This window comes from Prenolepis imparis, unplaced genomic scaffold (assembly GCF_030444845.1).
Source record: "Prenolepis imparis isolate NDT839.2.m4 unplaced genomic scaffold, iyPreImpa1.0 SCAF_5, whole genome shotgun sequence".
Classification (NCBI taxonomy): domain Eukaryota; kingdom Metazoa; phylum Arthropoda; class Insecta; order Hymenoptera; family Formicidae; genus Prenolepis; species Prenolepis imparis.
Genome location: NW_028141163.1, coordinates 13,455,959 through 13,474,053, shown reverse-complemented (window position 1 = coordinate 13,474,053; position 18,095 = coordinate 13,455,959). Strand labels below are relative to the sequence as shown.

Sequence of the window (18,095 nt, the reverse complement as noted above, 5' to 3'; positions counted from 1 at the left end):
CATAGCCTGCCTAGAGCCTTAGCAAATAGTTTAGATAATTTACACGTGAATGTTTTTACATATAAATGAAAGAGAATACTTCTCGAAGTATTCTTTGCTGCCGTTAAGTAGATATGGTCAAGTAAAGATCAGACATGCTCCATACTTACATATCAATCGTATCGTATCATTTCGCTGAATTTTAAGTTGCTGCGTCGCAAGGTTTTCGTTACTGTTATTTTAATAAATATTCATATCTCATCCAAAAATTCTTGTTAGGAATATTGCCGTCTGCAATGTTAAACGCCCGCAGAATTGGTTTAATAACGATTGATGAGCGAGCTCGTGCCTTGTTCGAATGATGACTACGCATGTAGTACATAATGTTTTGTAATTCCTCACACATATAAAACATTATATACACAGTTGTGTATATATAGAATAACATTGGATAAAAATAAAATTTTTGAACATATGTGCGTTTGTTGCTGGAGCATTAAATTGCATTAATATATTGATAAAATGATCCATAATTATTTATACATAGTCAATATATTACGAGGAGTTCATAAAAAATAAATTTTATGTCGGTTGTTAAACATTCTTAAATTAAATATTACGTTTACGTTAAATAATTTGCAAGGATACAAGTTAAGCATTGTTTTCGATAAACAAACTGTAAAATAAATTCGATAAAAACAAAGTATGGGAAGAGATAGAATAAAGAAAATATTTGTTGAAAAGATAAGAATATTATAAAGAATCGATTCTTTTTATTATATAAGAGAGAGAGAGAGAGAGATCACATATGATAATATGTATTACTGCATTTTTTGATTTTACAATGTTTGACGAACGAAACTGTAACGTTTCGTTAGAAACGTGATGACATAACAGAATATCGCGTACACGATTTTATACGTGAGAAATAGAGTTACTTGCTCAAGTAAAAGTAGTGCTTCAAGTTTGCCAAATAATGAAACAAGTTGATTTATATAAAATGTACATATATATGTTGTTAATTTTCAAAGAATATTTGTAGTTAATTATTTGTCAGTTTACTTTTATTTCGTAAATTATATTTTTTATAAATATTTATTTAGTCAAGAATATAATCTTGTTCCCTTATTTCTTGTGTAACAAATTAATTTCAAGTTTTATTAATCATTAAATTAATGCTATTCAACTTTCTTCACCATCTTGATTCATTATTTTAACTAAAAATTAAATATCAATTTGTATACCCGGAATATGTAAATATCGCATAATCCAATATTATAAAAAAATTTTAATAAATTTAATAAAAAGAATGGTTTGTGTGCACCTCAGCGATTTATATCATTTGGTTTGAAAAAATCGATAATGGACAGACGGATGAGAAAGTTGCATTAGCGATTGCAAAAGTTTAGTGCATAAAATAATGCGAATGATGGTTTGCAATCGTGCATTCGGCAAGGTCGAAAGATTACTTTCGATATTGCGGTCGGGTTCGATTTCAAGCCACGGCGTGGGAACTTTATCCATTCGAGCCGGTGCCGGACTTTCAATGCATAAACGAGGTGAACTATACACGTAGCTTAGGGCTTTGCGACGCGCACGCGAGCGTGTTCCAAAGTCCGAGTTTGCTTCGAGTTTTATTGAAGCTAAATAACGAACGGGAAACAAGTGCGATCGAACTCTTAATCGACGACCTAAATATATATTATATAAATATGTTCATAATTATACAAAATTTTATATTATTGATAAATTATTTATATTTTATATTTGGATTTTCTACACGTAAATTATCATACGTTGCAAAACAGTGTTATTTAAACGCATGAAAAAAGACCAGTTAGAATTAAAGGTTAAATTAAATCGAAAAAATTAATTGAAAGTAAAATAGAAAGTAAAAAAAATAATTAAAATTAATAATTAAGTTCTATTTTTAAATGAAATAAGAATTCGTTTATCTGGTAAAATGGAGTACGTCATTTGCACATGTGATATGAAAAGTACCCCAAAACAGAATAGTTAATTTTCTTCATATTTTCGAATCTCAAAGTTTACAATGGCAAAAACTGCTGCTTCCTAATACCATAGATATCTCGTTTTTCGCCAAGCTGCTGCTGTCTTCCATCGCAGTAATAAAGACCGAGTAAAGTGATACCGGTATTTGCATGTTTGCACATTTGTTGCGCGATTCCGCTGTATGCATTCTCTTCGCTGTATGCATTCCGTAAGTCACGGAATTACGTGTAGTCCCGTATAGTCGCGCAAGGTGCTTCCGTGATATTAATTTATGATTTCGCATCGCTTGATCTTAACCCGTAAGCACGCGCGCAGTATAACTAAGAGCCCCCAGCATTCCCATTATCTTTCGGCAACTGCGCGAGAGTAGAAATATAAATACTATAGTCGAACCAGAAATGTGTGTTTTGTAATGTAAAGATAATTAGTACGAATTGAAACAAATGTCAAATAAATAATTCAAATTAAATTAAAGAACAATAAATTCTTTTAAAATCAAGAATGTGCTAGCATATGTCAATGATGATACATATGGAGTCCACACGATTTAGCGTAATGTGATATAAAGTAAACAGCTTATTTTCTTTCTTTTTTTCCTTTTTATTATTTATTGAATAAATATTAACACATACTTTTGCATTTTGAAATTGAGTTTATATTTTTTCAGAGAGAGAAAGAGAGAGAGAGAGAAATTCTGAAAAATTAATTTTATAATACAAAAAAGTGTTTATTTTCGAGAGAATGCTTTTAAATCTTTGTCTCGATATACCGCCATTTTTTCACTGATTACATAAACTACGCCCGCGTTATTGATTTGCGCAGTCACTCGGCTGCCTTTCGCGGCGACTACTTTGCTTAGATTAGTGAGACAAAAGAACGATCTTCTTTCAGTCGTCGACAGAGTTTAAGTGGAAGGAAAGCCGGTACGCGCACTCTCGTCTTCTTGTTTTGCTTCGAAGGTCAAAGGGAAGAAGCGCAACGGTTCCGGCTGTAGTTCTTAACACCTTTTCCGCTTGCCTCTCCTCCCCCGTGTACTCGCTCTTTTTTCGCCTCTCGTTCTTGCTCCGGTTGCGTCGACAAGAGAATGCGAAAAGAACGTCTCAGATAGCGTAAAAGCGCAATTTGTCTGGAAAAACAATCACTTTTATCGCATCCATCCTTAACATCGCGTCAGATTTGTCATTTGCGCAACGATCGAAGAACCAGCCAGATAGTCTAACCGATCCATCACGTTTTCACTTGTGGTTTGCCATAAGATCAACGTTGAAATTTTCGATTTGAGTATCGATTTTTTATAAATACTAGAGACAAAGAGAGAGAGAAAAAGAAACAGAGAGAGTCACGTCCCATCGATGAACAAATATTTAAAGCACATTGCATAGGTCGACTTTTCTCGGATATTCGCGCCAAGGAACTATTCAACCAAGTTTCGTAGAAACGATACAGTCTCTTTGTACTTGAATGTAGGTACAATTTCATTACGATGCGAAATTGTAGGTATACTTAGTTATGAGAAATATTATTTTAATGTAGGAATATATCGTATAGGTACAAATTCAGATATGAAAAAGGGCTAAGAAATCAGGCGCAAATATTAGACGCAATAAAAATGTTTTAAAACTCCTCTATAATTATTTTGAACGTTTCGGTCCTTTCTTTAGACAATCCTCGGAAGCACTGAAACGTTGAAAATAATTATAGAGGAATTTAAAAAACAATTTGCGTCTAATATCTGCGCCTGACACTTATCAGCTCTTTTTATTTGTGTCTTTATGTATCACAGTCTTTTCAATTTATTACATTGTATAGTATAAGTAATGAAAAGGCTATTAGTGCCTGCTAGTTTCTTGAAAGTAACGGCCAATATAATTTTGATAATCTTGTGAGGAAAACTTAAGTTTCATTATAATATACTACTATACATATGTACTATAAAGTGTACAAAAAATTATAGATTTAATGGTATATCACAAATTATAATTAATATATTAAAATATGTATATATTGAATTATATAAAATTAAATTAAGTACAAAATTCAAGTAACAAGTAAAAGTTCAATTACTTTTTTCATCTATCGCGGTGGTTCTCGTCTATTTATATCAATCGGAAATGCATATACTCTCTCGTAATTCGAAAGATATATAACCGCAAATATTCTCTAACGGATTGTGTAACGAATTTGAGAGTATATCCGGGCCGACGATTCGACGTGAGCTTCTATCGTATTATTTGGTGGGAGGCGGTAGAAAAGCTTTAAGCCCGATCTGGCGCCGAGCCAATTTTTCGCCGATGGTAACCCGTACACGTTTCGCGGGAAAAAGAGGAAACGGAGGTCGTGAATAACCCCATTGATGTGTAATCAGTACGTGAAAATGTCCTACGGCGCTTTAATAAACCAATACGCGAGTTGGTTAGATCGGGAAAAATTCGTTTCGGCCACTCTGATTTAGAAGCTTGATTTCAAGCTTTTAGCTCGCTGATAATATTATTCTGCGCGAATTTGCCATGAGAGCGTTTCAAGCGAATGTAAGTGGATTACGATAATCACGGACGTTTTTTTTCGCGATCGAGATAAAAAAAAATTTGTGTATCCAGGATGTACAAGTTGAAAATATCCTGTCCGGATATTTAACGCGCAAACAGAACGGCAATGAAATTCGAGGCAAACGGCAAACCAGTTAACGAATGATTGTTAACAGATTTATGCGAAAGATCGACAATATCGAACAAGTTTTTTGAACCTGTTCATTTTGAGAAAAATATTTTTCCTTGATATATGAAAATTATTTAAAATTCACTATAGTGTTATTATTATTAATATAATATTATATTATTCTGCATTTGTTTTTTTTTGTTAGAGGAAAAATTATTACTTTATTTTTTAATTAATCGTAACATTTCCATAATATTATATGGAATTAGTAAAGATTATTGGCGAGCGATTTGCAAGTTGTCTTTTTACTTGCAATTTTATTATTTATCATTAGTGATACTAATCAGAGTAATCAGTTCTAATTTACGTAAAATCTTTGTGACAGAAAGAGAAAAACGTTTATGGAATTATGGGTCCTTATCTTCTGCGACGAGTCGTGATCCTGACTTGCCTTTCCCAACAATTAGTCGTCAGTACTGCAGAGGTTTCATAAGAATCCTCTTAAGATAGGAAGGATTTCGCGACACGTAACCACGAAGGGTTGGCTTAAGCTCGAGAAACATAATTAAAGTGCCTTCAAGTTTTCCATTTCGCGTTAATTCCAGCTTTTATCAGTCGCTTTCGTGCCCTCGCTCACCAAAATACGTTTTAAATATCTCGGAAGAAGTTTTCCCGTTAGTCGCGCATATAATAACTTCGTCGTTGATGAGCACGCGAATGTCGCCAAGATTTTTGCAACTTGTCTAGTGGGAATTTATCTCTCGAGTTAGTTTATTTATTTATTCCTATTACTTTTGTGGTTGGTAGTTGGTAATGACATCGAAATGTAACACAAATTTTACAGACAAAATTTTTATAAATATTTTTATAAAAATTGCTTTTTACGAAAATTCAAAGATTTATAATGATTCTATGCATGATTTTTTTTATCTATTCGAGGTTTATGATGCACGCATTGCTGTTTACGTTTCAAGCGATCAGATCCAAATCGTAAGTCTGTTGGTTTGAGCCGAGCTAATCCAGATGGTAATTTTATAGTACAATCTAGCGGAACGGTAATTTGAATAGTAATTTTGTTGTCTAGAATACACTATAGAATAGAAACACTAATTTGAAGTATGCGTGTGCGTCGAATGAATTTACTCGACACGCTCGTCCGCGCAGATGTTACGCAAATGACAACATGTATAAACTAAGCTTGGCATTTAGTGTGTTAGAAGTAAAATATTCTATATTGGATCAAATTAAGATATTAAGAATTATCAATGGATGATATCTATCACTCGATTCGCTAAACAATTATTATTGAGAATTATCTTTATTCAAAAATTAAGAATTTTATATTCATCTAATTTATATAATTATAATTATATTATAAATATAAACTTTATTATAAAATTGAAAACGCTTAATATTATATTAGAAATATTGCTGATTGGAGTGAAATAACATTATAACTTTAAGATTTTTTCATTATTATTTAATTATTGTTAATTACTGATTTATCTCTTCTTTCAATGATTTCTCCGTAAAATATTATCTCTACGTCATTTATGTTTGAATTTTTTTACCTGAATTCCCTAAATTATTCACATTTTAGTTTAACTTCTACAAAAAAGATAATTAATACAATTTTTAAAGCAAAATTTTTCGATTTATTTAAAGTAAGTTATTTCGTCAATAAATCGCGTTCGAAGAAAGTCGCATTTCTTAATCTAACTCTCGATTCTTGTATCTACGATCGTACTGCACGTTAGTTCAAGGGGCTGGAGAATTTTCGAGATTCCGGGCTGCCCTTCTCCAAAGGCCATAGATACTCTGGGTAAAAGGTGCAGAGATAAAAAGGGGATTAAGACGCGGCGGGTTGTAGTTTCAGCCATCCTTGTCCTCAACCTCTCTGCTTCTCATTCCCTCCTTCCCTCCCATCACCCTTTCTCTCTTTCTTTTTCTCTCTCTTGTCCTCTCTTCTCCTTCTGTGTAATTGTAAACTTACACTCGCGCGCACCATAAATTTCTCGCGTCTTGGCTTACTTTTAAAATTTAGTATTCACGCGAACCGCCTATTCCCCGAGCTGCTGCCCTCTGCTCATTGTGTGCACAGGAAGAAAGGTCTAAAAAAGTTGGAGCAATTCCGCCTCCCCCCGCGTATCTGATGTATTGATAAGAAAAAAAAAACACGATCCACATCCGGTCTATTGTCTTGCGCACCCTTATATTTGTGTCGCACTTTTAATATCATTCACCACTTCTACCCTTTTATGTAAAAGCAATTTTTCAGTTATTTGCAATGCCACCTGCCATATAATTTTTATTATCTTTTCCATTCCATTGTCAAAAACTTGTAATTTAATCATTGCTTAAACTTAAACATTTTTCATTATTTTTTTATTTTTCTTTATTTATTTCGTTTTTTTATTGCTACTGAATTCTTCGAGTACACACATTATTGTTCAATGTTTGTTGTTTGCTATTGCATTATCGATGTTTAGAGGATACTTGTACTGAGATGTGTGTATATATATATATATGTATATATATAAATCAAATTGCAATGAAAAATTCTCCAGAGTCAAAAGAAGCTACATTTCGCAATATATGACTTCTTTATTAAATTGTGAAGTCGGATATATGCTTATGTGATTTTTTTGCACAGAATTTTGAATTTGCGAGTTAATAATATAACCCGTTTTTTATTTGATTTTTGTTTTTTATAACGCATATTGCAAACTATATTTAGCAAATTTGTTTATCGATAAAATAATAATAACATAAAGGGTATATAAAAATGGTAACATATAATAACGTATAATATTTAAAATAGCATTGTCCTATAAAGAAATAAGCAGAGATAGCAAAGTCTCTGATATGTTTACAAACTCTGAGAGAAAATATAGATAGCGTAAAAATAATTTAATCTCAAGATGTCGTATTAGGCGAAGATTTGAATAAATAATCAAAAGTTCGAAGAATGCTCTAGGGAGATATTTTTTTATAACTTAGGATTCTAACTCCTCACAACGAAGGGACCCATGAAACACGTTACTTTCACTTTTCGCCCTCTTTTCGCACTCTCTTCTTTCGCATACCATATGTAAGGAAAGAAGATTACCGCCGCAAACATAATTTTCTCTCTTATCCCTCTTTCTTATTCCTCTTTTGCTACTTTTCTTTCGCTTTCACAAATCTTGCTTTTTGGAGAACTCGGTCTGTCTCACTTTCTCAGCAAGGCCACTATCCGATGAAACGATTCACTCTCCCTCGTGTAGAAACCCTCGCGCGTTTTCTATTCGCTGAGAAAATGAGATCATGCGAAAGACGACGAGGGTGGCATAATTTTATTTAATAGGCCCCTGCCAGAATAGCATGGGAATAATATGTTTTTCTTTAACGATAAATTTATGCAAACTCGCGAACCATTTTCGCATCTCGTTATTCATTTACTTATTAATTTGCAAAAATTTTGTTACAGCTTATGCAATTTAATTTTCCCTTTTTTGTGGCTATCAACTATGATATTCTCGAACATACATGTATTTTGATTATTCTGGATAATTATAAAATATAATTTAGTATATTCTAATTATAAAGTATACAATTTTAAAGTGTACAATCTATAAAATAAATCTTTAGATATATGTATGTGCAGTTTTATGTAAAAAGTAATAAAATTTATCATATATTTCTATATCAATTAATTTTCAAAAATATATAAATTTTATATAGAAATTGTATTTTACGTGTTATACATTTTAATTATTGAATTATTTAATATTTTATTTGTTTCACATGGTTTACGCAGCTGTGAATTCTATTAGAGTTTTATTGCTCGTTCTCGTTTTCAGGATATTATTACAAATAACTTCTGAATACAATGACATACTTTATTCGCTTCGTCAAACGATTTGTTTTAATTTGAGACGTGACGTAAATACAAGACAACGATAAATGCGAGGACTATGGCAGCATTATACTGCCGCGTGATGCAGCGCATAAATAAAGATTTATTCATAAATAAGAACGCGATGTAGTTTGCCGTGAGTAAACTTTGTTCGCGAGACACAATATAAAGTTTGCCGGTAAGCTTCGACCGCCTATCTACGACAAGCTCCACGGTCGCTTTTTGATATCGGCAATGTCAAAAGAACCGAGCGGAATCGCCATGGAATAAATGTAAAGCGTGACTTTAAACTTGCAACCGCAACGTGGACGGACGTACGAAATGTCATCCTTCGTATCGAGCCAGAGCCCGGTGGTTGTCCGCCTACATAGATTTTTCCCGACTATAGAGGATTTCCCCAGAGGACGGACGCGTAAATATCCAAAGTATGAAAAATGTATCGGACGATAGAAAAAAAGTTTCTGCCATAAATAAAGATTTGCTTATCTCGTAAATAACATGGACGATCGCGGCGATACAAAGTCGAAGGCTTCAAAGAGAGAGTTTGGGGGGTACCTTAAATATCTTACTAGCAACACAGGCCATATTTTTTTATACGAAATGCCTTCTCATATATGTGCGACCTCGAAAATTTCCATCGAATCTTCGCCGAATATAAATGACGAGGATCTTATTCCACATTTTCTCTTTATTCCAATGAGAAGTCATAATATAATACCAATATTGGATTTTCTCCTTACAAAAACAAGACGATCATCGTGAATAATAAAGATATCAGCTGATTAATTCACCGCGGTTAGAACTGTCCTTGGTTTTACTTCTAATCAAATGTTATTTTACTGTAGTCGGTGTATTTTATATTAGCTATTTTAAAACAGGCAGACGCAAATATAAAACTATAGAAATATCACGCGTTTATTTCACGAAATAAATCTTTTGATAATCAACGAGTTTTCTCCGTAAACAAAGAAATTTGTATATGCTCTCTATAAATAAATATGAATATATATATATATATATATATATATATATATATATATATATATGAACATATCTCTGCATCCGCACACACAACACGGATAGTAACAAATTGTCTTGCGTGACATTAGAGTGTACCTCCGGCGCGCATTCGAAAGGCTCGTCGTAAATTCTGTTTGAATAAATGGAAAGCCCCATTTAGAATTTCGACGAGCTCAGATGGGCCAATAGAACGTTACTTCCGGATGGAACTTTCCAACTATATATACCCACCGCCACTCCGCGCTTCCTGCGACGCGGGCGGCAGATTCTCTCCAGCAGCGAGAAAATACCACCTCGGAGAAGATACCCCTCGACAGTGGCAAAGGGGACGATCCAACCTAACTTAGCTACCGTGCGGCTGTATCATAGCAATAAACATTCTCCCGCAGCTCGCGAGGGTGCGAAGAAACACGGGGAAACGCAATTGCTCCTTCAGCACTCTTCTCCTTTATTTCAGTACTCTTCTCCTCTCCTTTCGCGAACGGTATAGTTGACCCACCGTCGCGAGCTTTTTCACGAGCAACTCTCCGTTATCATATAACGAAAATTATCACCGTCGAGACGAAGTTTTTATGGGAATTATCTTACGTGAATTCTTCTTGTCTTATGTTTTCCATAGATGCAAAAAAAGGAAAAAAATGTAAATGTTTGTTCATAACTCTGATTAAAATATACCAATACTAAAGAAAATATAATATCATTATTCTATTAATAATAATAATAATGCTGCTAAATTAATTGTAATATATTTTTGTTACATCAATTATAGCATATTTTTGTTACACCAGCGACCTTTTAAAAATAATATTAGATAAAAAATGCAATGTTAAATTTAATGTATATTCAATAGCTATTCATAACTCTGATTAAAATATACCAATACTAAAAAAATATAATATTATTCTATTACTAATAATAGTACTGTTGCTATTGAATTAATTGTAGCATACCTTTTACATCAATAGCGATTTATTTTTAAAATAATATTAGATAAAAAAACACAACGCGATGTTGAATTTAACGTATTTGATAGCGCTGTAAACAAATAATTTGAATAAGTTAATATTATCGAATGATGCGCGAGTTATTTGATTAAAAGTATGCGATTGAGTTTAGACACACTATCATTAGTGCTAATATAGATAGGTGCTGGAACCTGCGTTCGTGCGCAGAATCCGGTAATTATTCACCTTTTAGTAGCGAGCAAAAACTGATATAAGGATAAGGAGTTTCTGAATGCAACGAAGTTGGTAACATTGCAGTTGCAGGTACTTTAGTGCTTCCGTTTTTGTACCAGCCGGATGCGCCGGATATGTTTGCGAAGTTCGAAGTACGGAAAAAGCCTTTCTAACGTGCGCTACAGAGAAACATTCTAGGACTGCTCCTTTTAGGTTTCCCGAACGTCATCTTCCACCGTCAATTCCACAGTCAATCGACTTAAATTGCAATAACTTGGCACTTCGCGCCGATCTTAAATAGGATTTCCGGTGATGAGACGAAAACAATTGAGCAGGCCTTTGATATTATCGTAGCAGAGCCAGTCGCGGTGATTACTATTAGCAGAGAATCTATCGTGAAGCATCTTTTATGCTCAGATTATATTAAGCAAAATAATTAACTTAAAAAGGATATTCGATACGCGATAAAAGAATATTTTGTATTACGTAACGTTCTCCTTGTTTCGAAATGACAAAAAGTATCGGATTCATTGATAAAATTCATATTGTAGCAAATCTCTCGATATTCTATAAATTTATAATGTGGCAAGTATAATTTATATGTGACGAATAAAATGATTAAAATTGATGAATACTAGAAAAATATGGGGAAATGTATATTTTACCATAATTGTGAATAACCATATAAAGATTGCATGCTGCGGACTGTTTCTCATCGACGTCGAAAGCTTGTAGGAGGTATATATCGATTTCAATGGCCGATTCATATGTTTATAATCTTCGGCACGATTCCTCGCAAACTGCGTAAAAGCGATTTGCCCGTGAAAGAGTCTCGGTTCGGTATAACTTTCACGTTTATGAAGTTGGAGATACGGAAAGTTTTCCTCGCGCCGCGAAGAGAAGAGAAGCGCGATCGCAGAACTTGGCGGCGGAGCTTTTGTCTTCCGACGAAGTACTTTTGATGGCAATTCGGATTTTCATATCCTTCGTATAACATATTTTTATACGCGAAGTGAGAACATCGGGGCTCAATATCCCGCGGGCGATTTGCGGCGGAAAACAATTGGAACGATTCGATGGACAAAGAAAGTTGGTCCACATTAAAGTATGAGCTTTTCAACAACATTAACATAATGATAGGAACAATGTTACTTTTTATGTATATGTATATTTTCTTATATTATCTTTTCTTTAATATTATTAACATTATTAATATTATTAACATATTATATATATATTTTGTATAAAGCATTTATATCTATATTATTATAAATATCGTAATTTCTCTATTTTTCTCTTCTCTTTCGGCTGTTTGTTTTATTGTCTTTATATTTTCTGTTTATGCCTAATCGATCGGGGGGTACGATATCATTTATTTTACAAAGAATAAGAATAAGAATTAAAATATTAATAAAAAAATAAGAGAATTAACATTTATTCAATGCTTACAGATATAGAGTATTATTTTTACTTTGTTCAAAATGTAAGAGCGCAGAATTATCAATTTATCTTCACGTAAAATATCTCGATTCCGTCTCAAATAAATAAGAAAAAGTAGTAATAGAGGAAGTTTTCGCAAAGCAAAAGAATTGGGTACTCTTGTCTTTCGACGATCTACATCGATGTACGAATTTTCCTATGAAGTGAATTTTCACGTTTCAAAGAAAATACGTTAGAACAATTCAATATTCTCCAAGTTGGAGAACGCGCGAGCGGTGACTGTAAGAGCTTTCAATATATACATTTCAACGCTCGAATTCTTTTTCAAATATTCTTTTACATCGATCGCGCATACACATGTCATATCGACTCCCAACAATCTCAAATAGAATAAGATAAACTAATTCATGAAGAATTATTTACAAAATCTGTTTATTGAGGGATAAATAGAAGATAACAGTATTGCTTTAATTTTAATTTAAAAAGGTGAATTATTATGTAAAAAAAATGACATTACATGTAATAATTACTAAATATTAACGTATAAGATTTTGATCAGCGTTAGTTTTATTCTTCGCCTAAAGAATACAATCTTGAATCCTTTAAATCTTATATTTGAGATTGTCTCAAACGCGTTACATTTGCTTGGAATAAAAAAATATATGGAATATAATTATATAAATATAATTATAGAAATATAATTATATAAATATAATTATATGGAATATAATTATATAAATATAATTATATGGAATATAATTTACTCATAAATGTCACATCTGTCATATGCTGCATATTTGCTATCCTATCGATGACAATTTCTGTTTGCTTCAAAAGAAACGCACTCGATTACGATTGTGGGTACGAATTTAAATTATTTATGTTATTTTATATTATATTTTGAAGTTTTCTTTTTGTATATTCGCCACGTATATATTCACTTTCAAAGATGCATCGTAATTTTCGGATCATCTCGTAAAAATCGTCAGCAATATATAATATTTTACTTTCGATATATGTATTTAATATTCATGACACGTATTGTGCTTTGTTGATTAATTACGAATTATCATATTAGCAAAAGAGAAAATATTCGATATTTTATCTAACATCGTCCACGCACAGAGAGAATTTTCTCTTAGAATTTATCCTGAAAATCATGGTAATCGTGAGACAATATGGTATAGAAAGAATTTTATGCGAATTTCTCTGATTAGTATTTATCACAATAAAAATAATATCTATTACAATAAAATATCAAATATGTTTAATTAATTTTACTATGCAGTTTAGTAAAATTAATCAAACATGTTTTATATTTTATTGTGATAGATATTATTTTTATTGTGATAAATCTTAATCAGAAAAATTCTCATAAAATTCTTTCCATACCATATTGTCCCACAATTACCATAATTTTCAGGGTAAATTCTAAAAGAAAATTCTCTCAGAGTATGCTTATTCGCTTTTCCGCGGGTGAAGAAAAAAATCTAAAAACGTTTCTGGAATTAACTTGACACACGCAAGAGAGAAAGTATACGCAATATAAGTATGCTTTCTTTATTCGAAAAATACGTGCATCGTCAATTTATTTCGATTATGTATATTTCGTTGTTGTTTGAATCTTGATTTCAATAGAATTAATATACGTATATGAATAGACTTATATAATCATATATTAATATACATATATAATATATTAATATAATATAATTAATAAAATTAATATATAACGGAAAATATATGTAGACGCGAAAATATAAATAGACGCGCGAAAATATAATTGCGCGCACGCGATTGGCTGGACGCTTCGTCGAGAGTTCGCGACGAAAGCCTTGCCGATTAGCGTGTGAACCCCTAAAGTGTTTCCGCCAGTCGTCGGAATGTACGCGTCGCGAGTAGTTGAATTTCGGTAGTGTCGGAGGAAAAAGTATCGGCAAACGCGATCGTCGCTATTATGTCTTTCGGAAATGATAGTGATCTTCATTTAATAGATGCGTGAATCGCGATCGAGATTCCGCGACGGCCGCTTTAAGAGAATCGCGTGTGTATGTGTACTTTTTTATTACAATCGCGCGCCTTTGCCAAACGACACGGGGCGCCATGACACTCTGGACGGATTTCGAGGGATTGCCGAGAGAAATATCGGGTTAAAATCGTCGTTATCACTTCGAGAGTGAGTATCTCGTGGATAATATTTAATTCGCGATACAGGAATCGCGGGGACTTTGTCTTTCTGTCATCTCGACGAACGTCTTTTGGTCATTAAAATTTTTCGTACGTTTAATTATCAAAAAAAATGGCAAAAAAATTATATAATTTTTTCATCAATCGTCACGCATCTGAGCATGCATATTTGCTATTCGGTCGATCTTTTTATTTGCTTTAAAATTGCAAAGAAGAAAATTCACACATACGTACACGCGGATAAATCGCTAAAACGCATTTGATTATAATCGCGCGCATAAATTTATATATCCGATTTAATATTAAAGCGTATTTACTTTTGTACACGCGGTTCTATTCGCATGTTCAGTTTCGACGTGAAAAATACGCCGGTGATTTTGGGATTATCGCGGAAAAAATTTGCTAGTAATATTTCATTTTCGATTTATATGTGTATTTAATAATATAATATTTATTGACGCGAGACTAATTACGCTTCGTCGATCGCGAAATAAATAGTTACTAATTACCAATCACATTAATAAGAGAGAAGAAAACGTTACTCGAAATTCGATATTTTTTTCATTACAATATAGTCCAAGCTCACTCGCTTTTGATAGATGTACATATTTGCCAAAAGAATTTTATCTAGACATTTCATCTAGAACCATTTCTGAAATTAATTCGACGAGGAGATATACAGTGTACAAACATTATTCTTTACTCGAAAAACACGCGTATCGCGAAGCAGTGGGAAAAAACACGCAGTCACGTCGGATGATTCCCGGAAAGATGGGGGGGGGGGGGGCAGACATGAACGCGAGTGTCGAGTCGCAAACCGTCACGAGTAGTTGAGTTTCGAGCGTGTTGAGCGTACAAAGTGTATCGGGCGATCGTAGTGATTTTGTTGGAAGGTTAAGTCCCCCGCGAATCGATATTTAACCGGTGCGTGCGAATCGCAGTTAGCTTCGTCGAACGTTTCCCTTTAACGAGTTTACCGCGTCAATCCCTCACACTGTCCGTCCGTTCTAGTCATCGTCGAACGGCACTCGTATAACGATTACGTAAATGTCACGAATATGAAGCATCGACGAGGCATTTACGCGTTGCTCGTCGAATATGTCGCGATCGTGTTGTTCGATTTAAATTTTCGAAACGCCGAGAAAAAGTATCGGGCCAAAATATAATACATGGCAGTAGTGAATGAAGCGATAAAACGCGAAACAAATACGCGAGTGCAAATGCTGTGTGAATATATATAATCGACATCGAAATTACGCCGGTAAAAGTCTGGAGAAAGTAGTGTTTTTTCTTATAATAGCCAATGTCGGAATAAATAAGTAAATAAATGTATATCGGGATATTGTGTGTTGTCGCAAAAAAAGTATTGCGTCATCGTCGAATTTTTAATATCGCGATTACCGTGAGTGATAGTGATTGATTGACTCAATCGACTTCTTTAGTTACTTGCGTGATGGATCATCGATCATCAATAATCGAAACTTCGGAGAGGAATGGATTAGACAACGCGAAAAAAACTGCGAGATAACGACTGGTGAGTTTCTAATTATGATGATAATTAGATCTCATATTTGATCTATATGTAAATTGATACTATTATAGAGAATAATATAAAAATTCTTTATGAATATGTTACTGAAAAAAACGTATTAATATGTATACGAAAAAATTATTTCAAAAATGAAATATATTTTCATACACATATTTTTCCGCAATTTTTATATCATGTCATTTATATGATAATGATTAACATAAGAATCATTAGCCTACATTAAATTTTATATTGTAAAAGATGCATACAATTTATTTTTTATATTTTATAAAATTCTGAATTAAAAATAGAATTATTATTTTATATCAAATATTGACATAAGTGTGGTCAATGAATCAATGATCAATCCTATTCTATTAATATAACAACATATAGTAAATATTAATTTACTGCCGACATTATTTATTTATGCTTGCTATTAGACATATTTTCCTGCTTTGTTTATTCATGTATAATATTAGATGATTGCAAAAGTTCGTACCCGATTTGCATAGATGGATTAATAACTTCAAATCGGGCACAAACTTTTGCAATCATCCAATATATACAAAAATTTAATTATTAATTATATTTATTTAAAACCAAAGAAAAGTAATTAAAATAAATTTTATAAAACTAAAGGAGAACGAATATAACAGCTGGAAACACATACATTAATTAAGAAAACGGTGTAATTAATCTTTTTCAAAAAATTAAGTTGCGTGCAAATTAATTTTCTGTAAAAATCCGGTCGACTTTGATCAACCAACGAGATCAACTCAGTTCAACTTCTGCATGATTACAGGCCTCGTTACCTTTATGGTTCCCAGTGCGCCGAGTTAGTTAGGGAATTAGGGAATTTACAAAGCAATTCCTATTATCGTTGGCTTCGCGCTGGCTAGACCGCACTGAAATAATTATACTTCGATGAATATCGCGGAACGTCGCGTCGTGCAAGCCGTCGTGGCCGAATCGCTCGCGAAGTTTGTCGACGTTAATAGTCAAGCTCGTTCTATTTATCGTAGTTGTTTGTCAGTATTTATGGCGCTTTGCTCCACCGATTTTTCCAGAGAAAAATAATTTATTACGCGGATACGTCGAGCCGTCCTCTCTCTCCCGCCTCTCTTCCCTACGATTGTAATATCTCGAGTCTGTGTTTTTACGGCGCTATCACCATGACATATTGGCACGTTTTCACTTAAAAAATTACTTGCACATCGCAATTTTAGATCCTTGATATTCTCAGATATCTCTCTCTCTCTCTCTCGCGTTAGAGAAGTAAAAGAAATATAATATCTATGTGAACTCTTGGCATTTCACTTTAAATAAACAAAGTTTTCAATACAAGTAATGGTTTCTTCGAGGGTTCTTTCGTTTGCAATTATTTGTACTAACAATAATTTTATTTTTCATTAAAGTCATAAAAATGCAGCATTTTTAGCAAAAGCAAAAATGCAGGCATTTCACTTTAAATAAACAAAGTTTTCAATACAAGTAATGGTTTCTTCGAAGGTTCTTTCGTTTGCAATTATTTGCACTAACAATAATTTTATTTCTCATTAAAGTCATAAAAATGCAGCATTTTGAAAAATATAAAAATTTAATATAAAAAAATCTCTGATATTTTTTAATTTAAAATTGTTTGTAAATATTTAATTTTTTTCTTGCGTAGATGCACCGTTTAAAAATATATTTGCAGTTGATGAAAAACGCAACTTTATTAATTTTTTAGATATTTTGAAATTACTTGCGCCATATTTTTTTAGAATTATTTGCAGTTGTTTGTAGTGATTTTGTCATTTTTCATTAAATCGTTTAAATGTTAGAGCATATTAATAATAACTTAACGACGCTGTATAATTATTAAACGATTAAATTATATATATAAAAACGAGAAGAAAATTGCTACAAACAACTATAAACGAAATATTATTATTTTCTATATTGGAAATTTAATTAATAAGTTAGGTGCCAAGTTTACATAGATAGAAGTGAAGGAACTTTTTTATATATTTATTTTTAATCTAAAATTAAACGATTAATATTACGAGAGAATTACACTCGTTTATATTCTCCCCCGTTTTTTTTCTTATACTGCACATATTGATGTGAATGCAAAAATGCAAATTATCTAAATTATCACACATTAAAAATTTGTATAAAAAAAATTGCAATATATATGTCTATTACAGTA

General features: G+C 32.6%; 1 protein-coding gene across 11 annotated transcripts in view; it reads left to right on the top strand.

Annotated features, from left to right (window-relative positions):
• Positions 1-18,095, top strand: part of Rho-6 (serine protease rhomboid 6) — a 122,278-nt gene that overhangs the window by 5,287 nt on the left and 98,896 nt on the right. For 2 of the 11 annotated variants that reach the window (XM_083039493.1, XM_083039491.1), the window contains exons 1-2: positions 14,070-14,359; positions 15,813-15,904. The exons of 4 other annotated variants lie outside the window; for them this stretch is intronic. In XM_083039493.1, coding sequence (XP_082895619.1) covers positions 14,178-14,359; positions 15,813-15,904 — 274 coding nt within the window. In that variant the 5' untranslated portion in view covers positions 14,070-14,177. Of the gene's footprint in view, positions 1-14,069; positions 15,905-18,095 lie in introns of those variants that run through there. 5 more of the 11 variants (XM_083039497.1, XM_083039496.1, XM_083039502.1 and 2 more) reach the window with 5 other exon arrangements.